Genomic DNA, 21399 nt, shown 5'->3' with positions numbered 1-21399 from the left:
AAATTCCTTCTAGCGATCATAAAGATATACTACCGACCCCCCCCCCCCTTCAAGTTTTGGGTAGGTACATCGATATGAATCAAGGGGAAGCGTTCGTCACGGTACACATATCTACGCTCTAAAATGACATAGCTTCAGTATGACGTCATAGTTGAAGATAAATGTCTCCCGACCGACTACAAATGTATAGTACCGATATCCCCACCATCAAGTTTTGATTTAAGTACATCGGTTTATACCGACGGGTCTAGAACCCCTCGATACGTTTATCTACGCATTAAAATGGTCAAAAATTTTGTTCAACCGGGCAATTTTTCCTTTAATTATGATTTATTTTAATTTTTAATCGTTTTGAGGTTGGCACTTTTTTTCTTAAAACCCTATTCAAATATGAGAGAGGAATAAGTTAATTTTGAAATAGAATTAAATTCTGACATAACTGTCACTTCAATAAAACAAACGCCTAGAAGTGAAAAATAATGTCGCCAGATTCTGTCCTATTAACCAGGCGTTAGAAAGTTACTACCTAATCTAAAAAAATAATTTAGTTATTTTATTTTTTTCATATGTTTTACTATCTTTCCGAGTGTATGTATCAAGACGTTAAAGGAGCTGACTTTATAGTCGATCGGTAGATACATACAGACGATCGTTAAGCGTACCGTCTAGGTGTCTAAATGTTAATGGCGTAAGGAAAGCGGACTAATTATTTGCGGTCATTCCATTGGCTTGTTTCGATCATATGATGTCGATATGACAAGTAAGTAGAACATACCGAGGTAAGATACAGATAGTACAGAAGTTAAGTATACCATCTCGATATATACAGATGAAGATAGCGTTTATAATCGAGGCACAGAGGTTTAAAAATATAAAAAAATAAATATTTAACTTCTTGCATTATCAGTACTATAGTTTTTAAAAACAGCAATTTTTAAAATACTCCTTCTGTCATGTCACAAGTTCTTTACGGTGAGTTCAGCTGATTGGTGAATTGGCTTCCCGTAAACCGGAAATCTAACCCAACACTCTGTCATTGTAAACCAAGATTTTACATTTACATTTTTATTAAGATTATTTTTTTCATGCATTTTCGCCGTACAATAACTATATGCCCTAATTTTACCGCGAGTAAGAAAACATTTTTTATGTTCAATTTCCCGTAGCAATGGATTTCCTTATTCTAAGGCATACATTCACTAAGACAATGATTTTCTGGAGATAAATTAATATTTCTCTCCATTCAATTATCACAAATTTAGTTGATTTAGACTTTTGATGGTACTGGATTTAATTAACACAACATTTAAAGCTAACGGACCATGCGCAACGCCGAACATTCGTCAATTGAATCATGGAGCATCAACAAGTCGGTGGTGATTTTTCCAAAAAAAATCATCTTGAGCGATGAGACGCACTGCAACTTGATGGGTACGTTCATAAACCGGATTGTCGAACTTGAAAGACTGAAAACCAACAAGGGATCCGTCAGCAGCCTATGCACTCCCCGCGTGGCGAAACTGGCGGAATCATTGGCCCGTATTTTTTTTAGATTGCAACCGGCAACGAAGTTGCCGTCAATGGTCTTCGTTATCGCGACATGTTAACTAATTTTTTGTGGTCTGCGCTGGATAAAATCAATGTTTATGATATTTCAACGAAATGGTGCAACCTGCCACATTGCGGCAGAAACAATTGAGTTATTGCAATCGAAATTCCAGGGATGCTATTCTGAACCGCTCTCGCGGCACAAGAAAACAGTTTTTCTCGTGTATTTTGAATGTAAATACGTGAGATAATACGGCTGCGAGAGCTTTTGGAATACCAGCCATAGTCTCCTTATCTCTCAGATGAAATGCAAAAAGCTGTGTATGTGTATCGTATATTATATATAAATAAATATATCTTATATCTACATAAATAATATTACCCTGATTATAAATACTGTTGGCGATCCGAAACGTCAGAATAGAGTGCGAATGGCACATGGCATAATAACGCAGAAAAAACTTACTGTGCATCTGAACAATTATGAAAATGTATATAAAATATTTGTATTTTATTTCACCTTTCTAGGGTTAACTATATATCAACCGTTGTAAGATGCACGAGGTAAGGAAGGGTAGTCAAACTGAATTGTAATATACCTACATTACAGATAATACAATATGTATATGTACATACTATCTGTACTATACAAGTCACAGTTAGTCACTACGTAGGTCAGTAGAAGGTACTGGTCCGTAGTCCTGGGGCAAAGCGATGGTCAAGTCAAAGAGGGTAGATTCTACATAGTAGTAGAGCGGGAGGTCGGGCGGTATGACGAAATAAAATGATGTGACTAAGGTAAAGGCTCGAGGTGAATCAATTAATTATTTCGAAATGTACACATTGTATGGGGCGCGTAACGCCTCTCGCTACCTGCGTCCGAACCAGCGCTAGGCCAGTGGAGGGAAAATACCACTCCCGCCATTCCCGGTCGGCGCCTCTCCCACTAAAGGTAGGGTTTCCTAGGACAGCGGTGCCCGTATCTTAACGGCCGTGGTGAACGGTGGTGCGGTGGACAGCCGTCGTAACGGTGACTAGAGAGTGGTTTCCTAGGAAAACGGATTTGATAACATTTATTAAGACCGTTTTCCTAGGAAACCACTCTCTAGTCAGCGTTACGACGGCTGTCCACCGCATCACCGTTCACTACGGCCGTTAAGATACGGGCACCGCTGTCCTAGGAAACCCTAGCTTAAGCGCATATAGGGAGGTGCCGGCGCCCGGCTTGGTCACATCATCGAAAGTCGTCGCACGCACCACATCAATAACAATGCCCTATTCAGGGCAAACATTAGTCACGTTTAATACAAATGCCCTTTTTAGTGCAATAATTAGTCAAGGTGTAAAAATAATGCTCTTCTTAGGGCAACAATTAGTCAAACGACAAGCTCAGGCCCTTTATAGGGCCTGTAACAAAATTATATTCTTAAGTACCCCGGTATCACTAAAGTCCAGTGGTCTAGTCAGGCCGGAGGGGCGCTCCGGCACTTTTTATCTGAGCGGAACGGCGCTCCGGCTCTGGTCAGGAACAAATATTACGTTTCAAAAATATTTCTACTTAAGTCTCTTCAAACAATTCGAAAGAACAACAGACGTATTTATTGCCGATAACTAGCAAAATTCTAAGCATGTGTTCCCCCCCCCTCCCACTTCACCGTAGTGGTGGCGGTGCGCTCCGCCGCTCCAGTACTATTTTATTCAGGACTACACCACTGCCAAAGTCAGACCCGAAAATGGAATATTCATCCTTTATTGTAGGTCTAACATTTAGCTGACAGATACCGGGGACCCTAAACGTATTATTGTAAATTTATTATCTTATTATTCGTCTATTTAAACCGTCCGTTACACTATCTTTTCGTTCCAATACCTTCCATGCATCTTTTTACGACGCGAAGGCCGCATTTTGTTCATTTTATACAAAATATCGCCATAGTATAAAACTTTATTTGAATTTAGGTAAATTAGTATTTAATGAGTACCGTAAGATGAGGTGAAGTGGGCCCAATTTAGAATATTTTCTCCACATAACTCTGTAAGTTTTAATCCAATTTATTCATTTATTTTAATATGGATAAAACATAAAATTGTTAATAAACTACCGATAATGCAACATCGAAAGTTAACAACCGAAAAAAGTTATATGTATTTTTTTTGTAGCCCACTTGGTTCATTCGTTATAAATCTCTAGCCTGTCCACTTCAATGAAATAAACCTCCAAAAATATGTTCTTTATAACTCCTGGGTATTTTTTTTGTTTTTATTTAATAAAAACTAAAACCATAATTTTCAAACAAAAAGCATAAATTATTTAGTACAGAATATGTTTATTCTATTACAAAATGTATCTTATATACTATTTTTTAGACAATATTAAAGTTCCCTTTTTTCCGATTCAGTAAAAACTAGCCTTCCTCTTCTGAATGACTTTGGTGTCTTCAACTTACAAAGTATTCTCTCTTCGTCAATATTATCAATATTAGGATATGCAAAATACGTCAATTTTACACCAACTGTTTTTCTTAAAAACATGACATTTTTGTGTGGAAGTCCTTTTGATCCTGCGGAAGTAAGCAACCGTTTGTTTTTTTTAATATTTTCTTTTAAAAAAAATATTTTTTTTTGTAAATTTTATTCGTTCTAAAAATTAATTTTAATGTGCCAATATATCTTCTTGCTCGTACTGATCATTGTGGTTTCGGATGTGACAGGGTTTAAAGAACAACCTGTATAAAGTTTATGTAATAGTTTTTTAATTTATGCTATAGAAACTTTAACTAATTGAATTACAAAAATATAATTATGAAACTTAGAACTATTAACTATAGTCAGGGCCATCTTTCCCATAAGGGCACGTGTGGCACGAGCTTAAGCCCCTGGCCTTATGGGGAAATTCTAAAGCGGCCCCTTCCTAAAAGCCCCAACCACTGTGTGCCTAAGGGCCCCTGCATGGCCTACGACGCCCTGACTATAGTCAACCAATCACAAAATCAGTACAGTTTTAATGTGAGATAATGGCAATACAATAACTAATTATTTGAGCGAACAACAATCCAATATCTCTAATTGTGTTAATTTGTTTATTTTTGAATAGTAATGTATATTTGATTTGATAATAAAAAACGTAATCCGACACATCCGATAGCAAGTTACGGTTGAGCCGAAGTTCCGGCGAATTTTTAGTGAAAACCGAAACTGCGACCAAAACTTACTTTATTGGCCGAAACTCGCCGAAGCCGAAACCGTAACTTTGGTCAGTCATTAAATTAAAATTAGTTACCCCGTGGTTATGAAAGTAACCCCACTTGTCGGTAATAGACAAAAATATTTATCTAGACTAAAACTGTGTCCGTCCTGTACTGTTATTCTGTTGATTCTGTTTATCTGTGGCAATTCGTGACACCAAAATCAACCAAATTGCAGCGGACTCGAAACGGAGATTTGGCATTTTTCTAACATACTGTCGTACCTAATATTTATTAGTTAGTTTTTTTTTACATCGAACTAAAAGATAACATTAATATAAGGATCGTTTTATTGAGTCCAAAATATTTTCAGCTATTACCAACTATATTATATAGTTAATGCCGGTGCAACATTTTTTGTATATGTGTCAAAAGATATATAGGAAAAGTCGTGTTTGTGTAGAATAAATTAAAATGAAACTTTTGCTAATATTTTCTGTATTATTATTACTATTTAAAAAGTTAGACGGGGCCGAATTAGAAACCGTCAGCGATGATCATTTACTAAATTTATTCAAAAATGAAAAATATGTCGTTGTTTTATTCAGTAAGTGCTTTTTAATTGTAAATTAGTGGAAATCAATGCGTACGCATATGTTTTAATTTATTGTTTTCTCTTCAGCTCGGCCGGATTGCGCGGCATGTTCAAAGCTCGAAACCTTGTTACTCGAGGCTCGAGATGAGCTTGTGGATTCTTTGGGGGCTTGGGTAGTACAGAGCTCGCGTTCCCATCTTATCCGACTCTACAGTCCTCAACCGGAGCCCGCCCTCGTTTTCTTTAGACATGGGACACCTCTTCTTTACGATGGTAGGTTAAAATATTCATAAAATGACATCCTACTGAAGAATTTATAAATGGACTTTATAAATCGAGTTCTACTGACATTCGTTGGTGGAATTGCATTTTAATTATAATATAAAAATACTTTTTAGGTTTTTCCACTTTTATTTATGAAATTTCAATCAGTGACTGGGTTTTTTCACGATCGACGTCCTACTTAATTTTTCTTATTATAATTCAATCTGGATGTCTCTGTATATAAGAGTAGAGTTTTTGCACCACAGAATGTAAAAGGAACACGATTTTTTTCTTCAGAAAGATTCAAGTTTGAAGGTTCGTAGGTGAAAATTCTTGATGTAAGTTCATTTAAATTTATTATAGAAATTGAAGATGAGTCATATATAAATCTACAAATTCGGAATAACAAGAGACCCGGTTTCATTCTTTTTGTGATCATCTTTGAGACTGGTATCTTTTTTATAAAATTCAATGTATTTATACGAAAACAGTAAAAATAGAGATTTAACAATTAATAATAGTAATTGAATGATGTCAGTGTTTTTTATTATTTTTTTTATTATTTGCTATCGATTATTAAACTAAGCTAAAAAAATAAAATATTTTTATGTATCGTATTATCAGCACTATGATTTTGAAGTTTTGTATTTCTGAAATAACTTCGCGTGTGACGTCGGAGATTCTTCTCTCTCAGTTCTCCCGATTGGTTCGTTTACGCTAAGCAAACCAGATATCCTTCACAGCTGTCATATCATTGGTTGGTTCATATGAACCAATCACGTCATACAATGTACTGCGTTTTTATTAAAATATTTTTTTTGTACATTTTCAAGAAACTTTGTCTTACAATTTAATGTTCTTATTTTTACCGCGCGCAAGAAAACATTTTTAGTATACAATTTCTTGTAGGGCTGAAGTTCCTCATTGTAAATTTGTTTCACAGAGAGGGAAAACATTATTGAAAAGGGAATATGGAAGTCTAAGACATTTACAGGGCTTATGACCCCTGTCATTAGCTGTCAATTTACACACTGTGTGACATTCACCATTCTGTCTATGTTTAAATATTCACATTTCCTCAACTCTTCTATCTATTTAAGTAAAAGAGCTGAAACCTTTATTATGTGTGTGAGATTCATCCTGCTGAATCATTTCACCTACTAGGCAACGCCTGAAAACATTTTTTCCATTTTTGTACTTCTTCTTATGCCAGTTAGTTTAATCAACAATGTTTTGAGTATGTCCAAATGTTTGTAGACAGACTACACAGTGTGTAAAGTGGCCACATAAACTAGTCAATGATAGGTCAGTCATACAAAATAAGTATTAAAAACAAAAAAATTTTAACATAAAAAGACCAATTAAGTTTTCATAAATTAAAAAGATATAAACATTAAATGTGACAAAAAAATTAAAAATAAATAAGAATTTTAAGTGAGAAAAGAATAATTGTTGACATTTGTATGTCTCTATAAAAGGTATTACAAAAAAGCCCTGTAAATGTCTAGACTTCCATATTCCTTCTCAAAAATGTTTTCCCTCTATTGCAACAAATTTAGATCTAAACTCCCTAGAGAGGAAATCCAGTATGTCTGTAAACAAATTTGTTGGTTTAAGTATCAATCGTCTTATATTTCCATAATAGATTCTTTGCAAAAGTGTATCTAGTTATTTAAATCTATGCTTTTAATAGTGTATTTATTTTTACATAGGTATTTTTATTTTTGAAAGCAAAATATTTTCTAGATTGGTGGTGATGATGGTATTATGCTGTGTGCCAAAGTTAATAAATTCAATGATTGTTTAAACAGATGTTTTGCATTTGGTGTTTGAAATGCTTTATTTGCCAAGCAATATGTTTTTATTTGTAGGTCCATTGGATGAAGATCACATTGTGCAAACGTTTATTAACAACAGAGAACCAAATGTGCGAGAATTAACAGATGATAACTTTGAACACTTAACCCAAGCTGCGACAGGTGCTACCACTGGGGATTGGTTTGTTATGTTGTAAGTATCGAAAGTGAAACAGAACTTTTACTATAGCATGTTATTATCCGGACCTGCAAAGCTTCGGTGATTGTCATAAATAGCCCAGATAGAGTAAAAGATGTATGACAGCACTCATACAGTCAGTGGATTAAATCTGAATTCAAAATATTAGTACGAAGCGGTTCGGGTTATCCAAAAATTGAATAACCCAAATCGCTTCTTATTATTGTGTGACATTAAGCAGTGCACTGGTCACTGACCTAGTAGGTGAAATGGTATGTTTCCCTGGTAAAGTCGATGAGAAAATTTAGTTTCACAGTTATATTTCATAGTCTCTGGAATGCACCTTAAGCGTACGACCAATCATCTTACTGTGTATATTAAAATGATCGCTGTTACCCTGTGATTAGAGCACCAACTATTGAATGTGGACGTATTTTATTCAGAAAACACAGTCATACAAAATAAGTATTAAAAACAAAAAATTTTTAACATAAAAAGACCAATTAAGTTTTCATAAATTAAAAAGATATAAACATTAAATGTGACAAAAAAAATAAAAATAAATAAGAATTTTAAGTGAGAAAAGAATAATTGTTGACATTTGTATGTCTCTATAAAAGGTATTACAAAAAAGGGGTGGGCGCTTTCATTGAATCGAATGGAGGGACTTCCAGTGCCAATGGTTTATAACAAAGGCTCCATTCTTTTATCAAATTGGTGTAAATATTTCAGCTACAGCTCGTCATGTACCGAGTGCCAGCGCATGTGGGCGCGCTGGGAGGCGGTGGGGGCTCAGGGCGCGACCGCGGGCTAGTGGTGGGGAGGGCCGACCGCTCGGGAGCCGCAGCCGCCACGGCGCGCCGCTTCGGGGTCACCAAGGACCCCACCTTCCTGCTGTAAGACAAGTTTTTGCGTATTCTTTTTTGTATGTAATCTGTATTTCTTAAAAAATTAAACCGTTTTCATGAATGACTAATTTGACAAACTAAGTGGATTAAAGTGTTAACCTGTCATTCATTTAAAAAAATGTTATTAATTACGATTAATTTCCACCAATAAACACTGCTAAATAATTTAAATGACCTATAAGAGTAATGCATCAATGAACTTTGAACTTAAAAAATGTAACAAATTTTATTTTACATAAAGCGGATATTTTTATACCATGTTAAATAATATATGATGAGCAAAGTAGCATAAAAAACTTGATTACCCTGGCAACACAATCAAAATGTCCATTTTGTTTTCTTTGACAATCTGACAAATTGAAAAATAATTAAATTTTTAAGAATTGCATTTGCTACTTACACATGAAATAAAATCCCATCCTGTTTCTTGTTGATCCCAGCAGCATTTCTACACTTTAAAATGACACAACACAGCATAGTTGAACGTATTTTTAAATTAAAGTTCCAATATTTTAAAACTGTGTAATGAGGTTCCAGTGTTAGCTTCTACATAAATAAAAGGCAATGTTCGTATGTGTGTCCTCGGTGGACTGAATAACTACTGGACCGATTTATGTGCGGTTTTCAGAAAAATGTAGATCTTTGCCGTGAGCATATTTATAGCTTTTACAATTTTCAATTTGTTAAGTAGAAAAAAGTTATGAGCGAAAATATTTTTTTCATCATTCACAAGGGCTGTATTTTCCGAGAATGAATAAACAAAAAACTTGGAAAGATGTTATTTTGTTTATAAAAAAAAATGTTTTTGAATGTTTACAATCAGAATTCATTTTTATGGATCCCAATCAGATTATTTCCTTAAATTCCTTATAATTTCAACCCATTTATTTCTTTTTACTAGATTTTTGGTAATACTAATATAATATTGACTGACAATCGGTACATTTTTGAAAATCGCCTTCCTAAAGAAGTGCACCCTTGCTGGCGAGAAGAGCAGCGTTTGACATTTGCAAAAAGAATTCTATATTTGAAACTTCATTATTTAAAGTTCTGGAATTCATTCATAAACAAGTACCTAGGTACCTACTTACCAATGAAAAGTTACACAATCTTTTTTATGTTTATTCGAACGGCTTTTATACGCTTTCACAACATAACCAAGCATTTCAGTTTCTAATTAAATGTCGAAAGGAAAAAGAGAAAACACGGTCTGACTTTTCTTCATACAACGTATTGCCGTATTTTCACCTTGGATTATGGCACTTTAAATATTGACCATAGATGAATAGTTTATTATGGGAACTGGAACCATCCGAAAACTACTGTTGATTAAACTACCTTGTATAAAATTGAAAAGCATTTTTAGGTGTTACCTAGTAGGTGAAATAATTCATTAGATGAAACTCACCGACACCAGTAAAAGTTTCAGCTCTTTTAGTTTACAAAAGTCAACAGATGGAAGAGTTGAGGAAATGTTGTCTTTACAAAAAAATTTAAAAACGCAGAATGGTGAATATTACACAGTGTGTAAAGTGGCTATTTAAACCAGCCAATGACAGGTTATAAGCCCTGTAAATGCCTAGACTTCCATACTCTCTTGTCAAAAATGTTTTCCCTCTCTGTCACAACAAATTTCTAGATATATTAATTTGACCCCATTTTTGCTTAGCATGCATGGAAGTGGTAGGTTTGATAATAGATAACAGGGCAATGTGCCCCGCAACCAACAAAAAAACTATCATAATTATGTACATAGTTTCAATTATATGTATTTTTTATAAAATTATTTATTGTCTGTGTCAACTAATTGCAAGTCCCATCTCAACACAGGACTTTTAGTCCCATGGAATTGGGATTTATGTCTCAAATAATGTACAGTAAACTTATGTATATAAATAATAACTATTAAAACAATGCGCCTTGAGATTGCTTTACGAGATCATTTTTGTTTGTTTTTATTTCCAAATAAGAAAAGGTTTACAATGCTGCACAACAATGTGATGTTAAATTTTTAAAATATATAAACTTCTCATTGGATTCTTGAAAAACTGCTTAGCAGTCTAAAGGTTAAGACAGACATTTTTCAGATTGTATAAGTACATTTTCTGTTATTTTGGTAATTTTACACGTGTATACATAATAATGATGTTTTCTATTTGCAAAAAATTATCATTGTTTATAAATTTAGGATATTTTATCTCTGAATATTAATTAATGAACAGAGATATTGAGGGGATCAGAGGTGTTGGTATTGGCCTCGTTTCATACATCCTTCCCTCTCAATAATCTGCGTAGAGCTTGTATTCCTAAAGAATATATTGTTAATTCACCATTCTGCTTATATTTGAGCATAATTTCAACATTTTTCTGTGAAATTCTATTATTTTTTTATTGTTATGTGAATCAATATTATATGTACACACATATGGTATATTTCTAATTTTAGATTCAGGAAGGGTAAGATGTACTGGTATGACATTCCCAAGTACGACACTAAATCCTTAGCATTATTCGCACTGGACTGGTATAAGAATGCCAAAAGCGAGAATGTGCCTTTACCAAAATCACCTTTGTAAGTATAATTCTTACTTTATTATTTTTAAATTTATTTTTTCATATTGGAATTCCGTTATGGTCCCAAATAAGCTAATTATTACAGTCGAACTCGGTTATAAGGATCACGGAAATAGCGAGATCTCGGATGTAACGAGGAAACATAAGTTGACATTTTAGTTCATGGTTTTCTCCATACAATTATTCAATGTTATAACGAGCTACTTCTCGGACATACCGAACAAAAATATTAAAAAATTACACAAAAAATCTTCAATTGTTAAAAACATCATTCTCGAAATAAATACCGTCGTGCGTTGGGATCGGATTATGTTTATGATAGCTATGTAAGTGTCTAAGTACCTACCTAATTGGATTTTTCGCTGACAATATTGGAAAATGAACACACATGGTTTTTTTTAAATCCAAGCTTCGTGAACTTAGTAAGTGCAGGTTTGGCACATTGCTAAAATTTACAACTGCTTTTGTAGTTTATGAATGACATGCTTGTTTTGGGGGTTATTACAGGGTTTTTTAGATTTTTTAATGTTCTATGCTTATTTCAATACACAATAAACATTACAAGTGGGTGATGTCAAATGAGTTCTAGACCAGATCAGTTAAAACTTAACCCCTGAACTATAAACATGTCTATTAACAAAAGGAAGTGTCTCTCAATTGGTGAAAAAGTGGCAATTATTTATGAAATCGAACATGGGGCGAAAAATGTGTAATTGTGTATAAAGTTTTCACTATCTTCATCCACAGTGTCAACATTGTGGAAAAATAAGGATATTTATTTGTCTGCATTTGAAAAGAATATCACTGACACAAAAAAATTTAGAAAGTGCGATCATACTAATGTTGATGAAGCATTGCTCCAATGGTTTTGTACCCGAAGAAACGCAGGATTTTCCATCGATGGACCATATATACTTAGTGACAATGTGCAATAGCGATTGTATAAAAAAAACATTTCTCTGGTATAACGAGTAACGTTTACAACGAGCAAATTCAATCGGTCCCATCTTCCTCGTAATAACCAAGTTCGACTGTATTATGTATATGTTTAAATAGTTTTTATACTACATAATGCATACCCTAACAACCCAACAATAATATGCACTGCATTGGTAAAGCACCAGTAAAAAAACACCTATCAAGTCTAGAGATATCACCAAGCAAGGTGAGAGCAAATCATGTAATGACTACATTATTACTAAACACATTTCAAACTTCGATACTTTTATTATTCACTTTGGTATAACAGATCACCACACTATAGCACTTTGTATCAAATCTATAAATCCTCCGACTAGAGAAAAGATATCTTGCATATCTTCATTAAATTTCTCTAGCTTTCTAAATGATTTTCTAAGAGAACAATGGGAAAACGTCTTCATGGAGACAAATGCTGATAAAGCAATGGATGTATTTGCTCAAACTCTTAACCACTACATAAATCAACATACCGCTCCCAAGTCCGTTCCACATAAGAAACTAAAATGAAGTCCTTGGATCTTATAGAAAGCTCATTTATGATAACAATAATTTTAATCTAAGTCATATGTGGAAAATAGCTAGAGAGATTACTAAAACAACAAATAGCAAAACACCATTTTTACACAAAATTGATCTAGATAATATTTTCCTTTTCTTTTTTAATATTAAGTTCACAGATTGTTTGAATGTTTTTATTTTCTTCTTTAATATTAAGTTCACAGATTTTTTAAATGTTTTCTTTCCTTTTTTAATATTAAGTTCATAGATTGTTAAAATTTGTTTAAATTTTTATTGTTTAAATGTATACTATGTATTGTTACAAGAAATGTACTATTTTTTTATGTACCGTCCCAAATGAGTTTTTTCGTACAACTCCTGGGAATATAATATCATGATATTCATGTCTTATATGTTTTATTAATAAATAAAAAAAATAAAAAAAACAAAAACTTCAGATACCCAAATAATTTCTAATTATGCAAACAAATATTTTATTTCCGTTGGTGAATCCGTTGCTGAAAAGATTCTGAAAGAAACAAAACCTACACAAACTAGATTCTATTAAAACAACAACTGATGAAATAATAAAAATTATTGACTGCCTAAAACAGAGTAAATCTATGGGCCCAGATACATTACATATGTTTTTTTACTGGGTCATTTGTCACTATATTTTTACTACAGTTTTTACTGTGTTTTTTTAAACTATGTATTTTACTATGTTTTTTAATATATTTTTTACTATGTCTACCTACATATTTTTTTTCTATGTATTAATTAGTTTTTCTTTTTTTTGACTGGCTTAGAACGGGGTAAATAACCCTAGTTAGATAGTCAAAGCAACTTTGTATATACATATGTATAATTTTATGTAAATAATATGATAATAAGTAAATAACATAAATATTTTTTAAACTGACCGAAAAGATAACACTTGAATACTACTTAAAATTATTTATTGTACTACCTCAGTTAAATGATATACAATAGTGATTATATAAATTTATATATGATTTAAGCTTAAGAAAAACTTCTCAAGCAGTTATTTTAACTTATCGAACATGGATGTCCATTCATTTGATTAATAAAGTTTTTTCTTAAGATAGACTACATTAGACCTATGTATCTTTGTCGAGCATTCATAAGTCATGATGCAGTTTCGTGTGTTTACATGTCATGGAAACCTGCATTATTGAGTGGTTTCTTTTATCCTCTTTTTCAGTGATGATCTCGTAGCCTGGTGTGTATACATGATACGGGACATAGTTGATCTAGTATTAGGAATACTGACGGAACATCCTTGGATCTGGCAAATAGGAGCAGTCGGGTTCAGTTTGGTTGCCATTACGGCAGTTATCGCTGTAGTAAAAGCCGGGAAATCAACGCCGACAAATAAAGCGTCCGAGCCCAGCCCTAAATCGACAAAAAAGCAAAGTAAAAAGACAAAATAAGACAATTTACTTTGTTTTTACTGCAAATATTTGTATTTTGCTACATTCCTCTCTATAGCACATATTATTTTACTAATCTCCAATTATTTCAAACCATTTTTTTAAACTTATGTACTTAAGGATTTTAAGAGATAGTAGCAAGTATATTAGAATTACAAATTTTATTGAATAAAATGTGTGAAAATCAGTAATTGTTTTTATTTTTTATTCAAAGGCGTATTTCTTTAGTTTTATGTATTTATGTACCAGCGAAGTAACCCTCGTATAACCTTTCAGTCAAGGCCATATTGAATTTGCTTCATAGTGATATATCATACACCAGAACCCCTTTTTGCACGGTGGATACATCTCATGAAAGTATCATGTAAAAAAAAAATAGTGCATAGGTTTCCCTGCATAAAAATTCATTCAGGATTTTAAAAAAAATAATTGTTTACTATACTTCAATTTTATTTAAAAATATAACATGAAAATAAAATACAACAGATTCCGTTTATCCAAATTGCCATATATTGAGAAATAAAAGAGATGTTATAATAACAAAGGGCAACTTCGTCCAACAAATTAACTTTGCTGGACACGTTTAAGTTTATTTTTATGAGACAACATCTGGCCCTCATTAATCCGGATAGTTGGGAGTTTTACTGTACTTTAAAAAAACGAAAAAGAAAATTATTCACCCTCAGACAATAGAATACCGTTTATGTACATTTGGTACTTCATCACATGAGATATCCAGAGCCTGAGTAATACTTCCATCCAAATTTATAAAAAAAAATAATAGTACAATTATTGTAAATTGTAAAATTACTTTTTTATTTTAAAACCATGAAAAGGAGGTTCTTGTGTATAATGTTCTTAAAGTTTGTCATACCGTGTACTATAAGTATTTTCAATCATTTTAAACATCACTGCAGCAGAAAAAAGTATGTTAACTCGGCATAAAATAACACTATAACATCAACGTTGAGAAACTAGGAAATTTCATAAATTCATGGCCTCATTCGGATTTCCATGTTGAATAGTGTCCTTACCATAAACTGTGGTAGAGTTGAGTTCTTTAATCTAGATATTTGCATCATTACAATGATACACCAACATACTTTCATGCATATAATTTTAAAAAAAAATGCTTTTTGTAGCAAATCCACACTTTTATAACACATTTATTACAACAAATAATCTGTGCATAACACATACAAGGGTATGTTGACAGATAAAAATAAGTTACTATAGTCTAGCTAAGCGTTTCCCAACGTTTATAAGCCTGCGGACCTGTGAAAATAGGAGAGAAATTTTGTCAACTGGTAACGCAGGTATAAAAACTTTTATTTATGTAGTATTTTGTTTATTGGTTTTAAATATTATATTTTAACAGGTATAGAAATGACTTATGACACTTTTTTTAGTACAGGAATTTTTAAATAGTAAAATTAAATAGTATTTCTGCAGACCGGCAAAAAATCTCAACAATCTGGTACTGGTCCGTAGACCAGTAGTTGGGAAACGCTAGTCAAGCTGAAAGCTGAAAAAAATTTAGAGCATTTTGCAGGCGAAAATGTATAGATTTTATTCTATTTACAGTTTTTGTTTATCCTGTTTATTTTTGTATGTATGAAGTATCTATGTCAAAGTTACATTTGCTTATAATAATTGTCCCATAATAAGGTATTTTTAAACTCATTGGGAATAAATATGTAGTAATATTATAATAGTGTATAAATAAATAATAAATAAAATGTGAGAATGTGGCTAAAGGGTTTTAGGTTAAATTTTCCAGTAAATTACAATATGTAATTTTAAGTGATTTGTCAAGTCTAGTGTTCATTAAATATAACTGCACATCTTGCCTTGCGCATTCTCATTTTACTATTTCATTAAATAATAGTCTAAAAGTTTAAGGATTTTGAAATCATGTAAGTCTGGTTTTATGCCGCATTAATCCCTTATATAATTCTATTGACCCGACACTGCTTGTTCACGCCACATTGGATATTGAACTGCTTGAAACAGGGAAACCATGTTTCCGAAGATAAAATATGCAGGCACTTTATGTTTACCCCTAACATCTAAATGGGTTGGGTCAGCAGAAAATATACCAAGAAAGTTATTTATCCTTCAGATTCTGAATGATTAGAATATAATTTTAATGCTGCGGGGAATCAATTAAATTACAAAATAAAAGTATGTGTAGTCAAAAAAACTAAAATTGTGAAATATTACAGTCACTTTCAATGTAAGTTTTAATTCTTCACCTCCTATTTAAACTATTATAGCTAATAAAACGGTTGTATTAAAATTTAAACAGTTTAATTTTTAACACATATTCTAGCAACATTTTGACTTTTTTTTAAAATCCAGAGATTGAAAATTTTCCCCTAAACAGCTATGAAGAATACCTAAACATATATTTGAAGGGTACACGGCAAAAATGGGCTCAATAACAAATTTTACAGGAGAGCAAAAAAAAAACATATTTGAAGGACACCCGGTTCATAACATTCAAAGGCCGATTTTCAATTAATGTAAAATATATTTTTACACAATAATCAAAGAAAAAATAAGCAAAATGGATACATATTTGAAATTTAAAAAAAACTCATTTCCTAAACAGACAAAAAAAATTGTTACAGCAATCGCTGCCTTTTTACTTTTTTTTGCCAGCTGTGACCCCATAATTATTTCCTACAACTTGTAAGACAGGCAGCAACATTTTGTTAGTTTTAAATATTCCATTTTATTGAACTCATTCAGGAGAAAAAAAGGCATTAATTCTCAAATATCGAAAAAATGCGATGAGCATGTTTTAGCCGTGTACCCCTTATTTGAGATTATAGTGATCCATAGACTTTTGAGTTACAATAGTTTACGTAGTAGTAGTTGAATTTCTGAAAAATTCAGTTGAGTAATATGCATAATATTATGCAAAAAAAATGTGTGCGCTAATTATTATTGTGTCATAAAATCACTCAAGCCACGAAGTGCACATTATGAAGAATTAATTTTAAATCACTTGCACAAAATTGTCATATATTATCAACTTCAATATTCATTTTGAAAACATTACTTTTATCAGCAAGAGCAGTCCTTATAGATTTCTCAAACTTTTCTTGTATGTATGAGAATTCCATCATATTTTGCGGTTTAGATTCTATCCAAAACCTGTCGAATTCATAAAACAAATAACAGTACAGTTGGTGGAACACTTTGAGGGTAGGAAAGTCCCTGGAAATATTGTACACGTAAGTCTTGGCTGATCCATCTTTCAGGAGATGATACGCCATGGAAGTTAAGTTGATGCCGACTATTGCAAAGGTGTAGCCGTACTTGGGGTGATGCGAGTGGCTCAGCACGTGACTGGAGGGGCCCGGATATTCTCGCGCAAAGTACAGCAAATTTTCTAACCCCAACATCCCCATTCCACGGAAATCTGTTTTGGGGTCATCGCCCTGCAAATTCAAACAAACAATTGAATAGGATGGATCGTACAGCCAAATAAAAAATTTCTGAGTTCATTAAAACAAAAAGAAAGAATATCACAAAGGCTGCATTGGACTCGAGATAACATTAACTGGTTACACATTTTTATCATAATTTCCCTATCCGGACCTAGTGGAGCTTAGGGCACTGCACTGGCACCAACTGAAGTGTATCTGAATCATTTTTGTTAGACGGAAGGTGTAGTGTGTTACGCAGGTGCCTGTCCAAAACGATGAAATATTATACAGGGTGTTCTTTAAACCCTGTCACATCCGAAACCACGATGATCGGTATGAGCGAGAAGACATATTAGCATATTTAAAAAAATATTTAGAACAAAGAAAATTAAAAAAAATAAAATATTTAAAAAAACAAATGGTTGCTTACTACTGCAGGGGAGAAGTGAGGGGAGCGCGGCGCAGTATCAGACTCCCCTCTTCCCCCTTCTCGTTTCACACCTGCAGAAGTAAGCAACCATTTGCTTTTTTTATGTTTTATTTTTTAAAATTTTATTTGTTCTAAAAAAATATTTTAATTTGCCAATGTCTTCTTGCTCATACAGATTATCGTGGTTTCGGATGTGACAAGGTTTAAAGAACAACCTGTATAAATGTAGAACCATCCTCAACGTCAATATTTCACCAACACCGTGCTAGAAATCAAACCCAGGACCTCTCCCTCCACTCGCTTTCCCTTTTCAGGATCTTTACCTCGAGAGCAAAAACCAAGCCAAAAACACTCACCCAGGGTGGTTCTGGTTCTATTTCATACATATAACTGTATTCTTCTTCCGACTGGACATAGACTAATCAAACCATCATTCTATCAATTACAAACTTCAACAACACATTTAAGTATCAGTACCTACTCCCATGATAAAACATTGTTTTTAGTCCTAAAACTGACATTGAAAACAATAACTATGTAATCATGTTTATGTGCAGTATCTAAATATATAAGTTTGTCTTACTTGAAAGCCGATGTCTTGCCACTGTTTAGTTACTCTCCCGTCCAACATTTCATGTGGCATCAACAACTTCCAAAGTTCGATAAGTTTGTCCTCGTGCTCAAGGATATTACTATCATACTGAGTAATTCTCATACACTCGACATCGTGATATAACTGACGATAACCCCAGATTTGTTCTACGCATTTCTCAAATGCGATGACAAATTTAGAATGGATGTTATGATTGATTTTTTTCACTCTTAAAACAACTAATGTAGCGCAGGTAACAATGTCTCTTTTATTATTATTATTGATCTGACAATTACTCGTGAGCATATCTAAATGATCAATTAAGTCTTTTATGCTTTTATTCCTAGAGAGTTGTAGAGATTTTTCAACTGCCAAAATTCGCGGTGCGCCGGGTCTCTCGCCGTAACAAATTCTTTGAAATTCACATAACTTAGTTGTTTTCCTGAGAAACCATTTCAGAATTGGTCTCATATACCAATACAATAATAACCAAATACTACGGAGAAACATATTTAAATAAAATAAAGTATAATTTCTATCCAAAATTTAGACAGAATAACAACAGATTCCTTCATTCCTAGTTGTCATGTTGTCAAGCAGAAATTTTGACAACAAATTAATACGAGGGGCTATATTCATAGAAGTAAATGTTTCTAGTTTCGGAACACGTTTTTTATAAATCGATATTTTTATGGAAAGAAAATGAGTAAAAATTGTTGAATGAATTTTGTTCGAACCACTTACTATCTTCCAACACCACATTTTTGTTCTTCTATTGTGAAATAAATGTATTTTTTTCAAGTTTGGAGAGAAGTGCTAGTTCATGAAACATTACATTTATATCGTGTAGTATTTATGTCATAATAAAAATAGCTTTGCTGTAAAATGAATAAATAAAATTGCTTTGCTAAATATTTTTTTTATTAACCTTTACGAATTGTTACCTTCATTATATAAATGAAATAATATTTTTTTATTCATACTCTGTTGTTGATAATAATATTTTTTATATCTTTCAAAAAGTTTGTCTGAGTATTTTATTCAGTTTTGTCTGGTAGTTTATTGTGCAATTTCAGTCCCCGAGTTATTGGTCTCGATTGTCCTTGTCTCGTTTTGGAATGTTGTATGGAAAAAGGAAAAAAGAAAAATCGAACGGCAGCAAAAATGATCAAGATACACTGCAACTGGTGTACCAATGCAGTGCCATGTACACCATTAGGTGCGGAAAGGAAATGATGAATTTAATATGATATATTTAATGGGGTTTTTTTTATCTTTATTAATAATATCAGACAGAAAACAGAAATTCTATATTTACAAATTCATTTAACTAAAGTACACTATTACAGTCTTGATGGAACCGATGAGGTTTCGATTAAACGAAAATTCAGTAAAAACGAAAAACATATGTACTATATACACAGCGAAAATTTGTGATATAATTCCATAGCACACATTTTCGCTATTGCCATATTCGCCAAATGTAACGTACGCGTTACCACGATTTGTGCTGATTCGTCACCCGCGTCTGCCGCAGTCAGGCTTCCCGGCGTAAGTGATAAGCCGCCCTCCCAAACAGAGTCGAATTCGAATAAAAATATGAAATTTCTAAAAACATAAAAACACACTTGCATGATAGAATACCAAACTAAATTTAGGGAGTAAAAAATGTAATATTTTCTTTTGTTTCCAATGAGAAGAACGTTTTTTTGTAGCTCGATTAATCTCTAAGACGTTTTTTTTTTCCGAGGGTAGTTTTGTCATCGTATTTATTTATTAATATTTTTCCATTATAAACTATAATTAATAATTAAAAATAATGTGACCTCACTAGGGTGGGGTTACCCATGGCGAGGATACTTAACAATATACTTTTTAAAAAATATTTTTACATTGAGAATAAACAAAAAAGACTAACTTAATAACCATAAATAATTAACAAAATTTTCAGAAAGTTTTAAACACTACGTATGTTATAAAAATAAACATACATAATAGTTTAATGAAAAGCAGTTCAGCGGGAGACGTTTCCTCTTGTTGCTCAAAGTAAGCCATGAGGTCTTCGAACAACCTATTTTCTTCTAAATGGTTGGACCTTTAGGGCAGCGTTGCCAACTTCCATCAATTTAAAATTGGTAGATTCAAAAAAATAAATTGTTAGATTCGTTATCAGCTTACAAAAAAATATTAAACATTTACTTGTGACTGGCCACGCTGCCAAAAAAAATTTTCTTTTATTTATTTATTTTTAACATATTTATTACAGCAATTTACACTGAATTATTTAAATAACAAATTAATTAAGGGCGTTCCTCACTGTAGCTGACGCGCTACCGACGAGTTAACTCTTTCTGTAATGTATCTCGGTCTCTGCCACTTTGGCAATGTCTATGGCTGGATATGAGGTTGACTACTATCTACTATAGGGTAATGATCACTACTAATAGTGTCTTCCTTAATTGACCATTGTACTGATGGTGCCATTGCAGCGCTTACTTGGAAGGGACAGCCATCAGTCTTGACATTGATAGGGATAAAGAGAAGGCAGTTTTTGATAAGGAGGGCAGAACCACCCTTCCCATCTTCACAATCATCTCGCAGACAGTGGAATCCCCGGAATCTAATAGAAGATCCCGGGGCTATCCACGTCTCCGAAATGGCCGCAATTGGTATGGATTCTTCTCGCAATGTATGCAAGAGGTCTTTTTTATTCATAATGCTATGGCTGTTCCACTGCAGAATCCTCATCTGAGGAGTTATGGTGGTGGTTAAGTAGGAAGGTTATATTATGTAAAAGTTGATGGGCGACGTTGGACGGTATTTGTGGGTTATTTTGAGGGATCGCTACTAAAATACGCAATAGGGTAGATATAATTGTATTGTTCGATGTTGGGACTGTGCTAAAAAAAGCACCCCCATTACAACCAGATGAAAGTTG

The 21399-nt window shown here is 33.0% G+C and overlaps 2 protein-coding genes across 2 annotated transcripts; one reads left to right on the top strand and one right to left on the bottom strand.

Annotated features, from left to right (window-relative positions):
* Positions 1–4926: 4926 nt before the first annotated feature.
* LOC148274659 (protein disulfide-isomerase A5) lies at positions 4927–14189 on the top strand. The gene is given in 7 exon segments (XM_088236811.1): positions 4927–5340; positions 5416–5601; positions 7464–7602; positions 8320–8381; positions 8384–8483; positions 10942–11067; positions 13774–14189. Coding segments are annotated over 7 exon segments (975 nt in total). The 5' UTR covers positions 4927–5207; the 3' UTR covers positions 14003–14189.
* A 946-nt stretch (positions 14190–15135) lies between these two features.
* On the bottom strand, positions 15136–19084 carry LOC148274658 (ELMO domain-containing protein 2). Its single transcript, XM_088236812.1, has 2 exons — positions 18453–19084; positions 15136–17451 (listed from the first exon to the last, which is right to left on the bottom strand). Exons 1-2 carry the CDS (start codon positions 18969–18971, stop codon positions 17029–17031), a joined length of 942 nt encoding a protein of 313 aa, XP_088092938.1. The 5' UTR covers positions 18972–19084; the 3' UTR covers positions 15136–17028.
* Positions 19085–21399: the final 2315 nt, after the last annotated feature.

The sequence above is a fragment of the Micrasema longulum genome, unplaced genomic scaffold (assembly GCF_059751315.1).
Source record: "Micrasema longulum isolate JH-2025_06_02 unplaced genomic scaffold, ASM5975131v1 h1tg001610l, whole genome shotgun sequence".
NCBI classification, from domain to species: Eukaryota; Metazoa; Arthropoda; class Insecta; order Trichoptera; family Brachycentridae; genus Micrasema; species Micrasema longulum.
The sequence above is the reverse complement of the archived record's forward strand: the minus strand, read 5'-3'. Positions and strand labels throughout refer to the sequence as shown.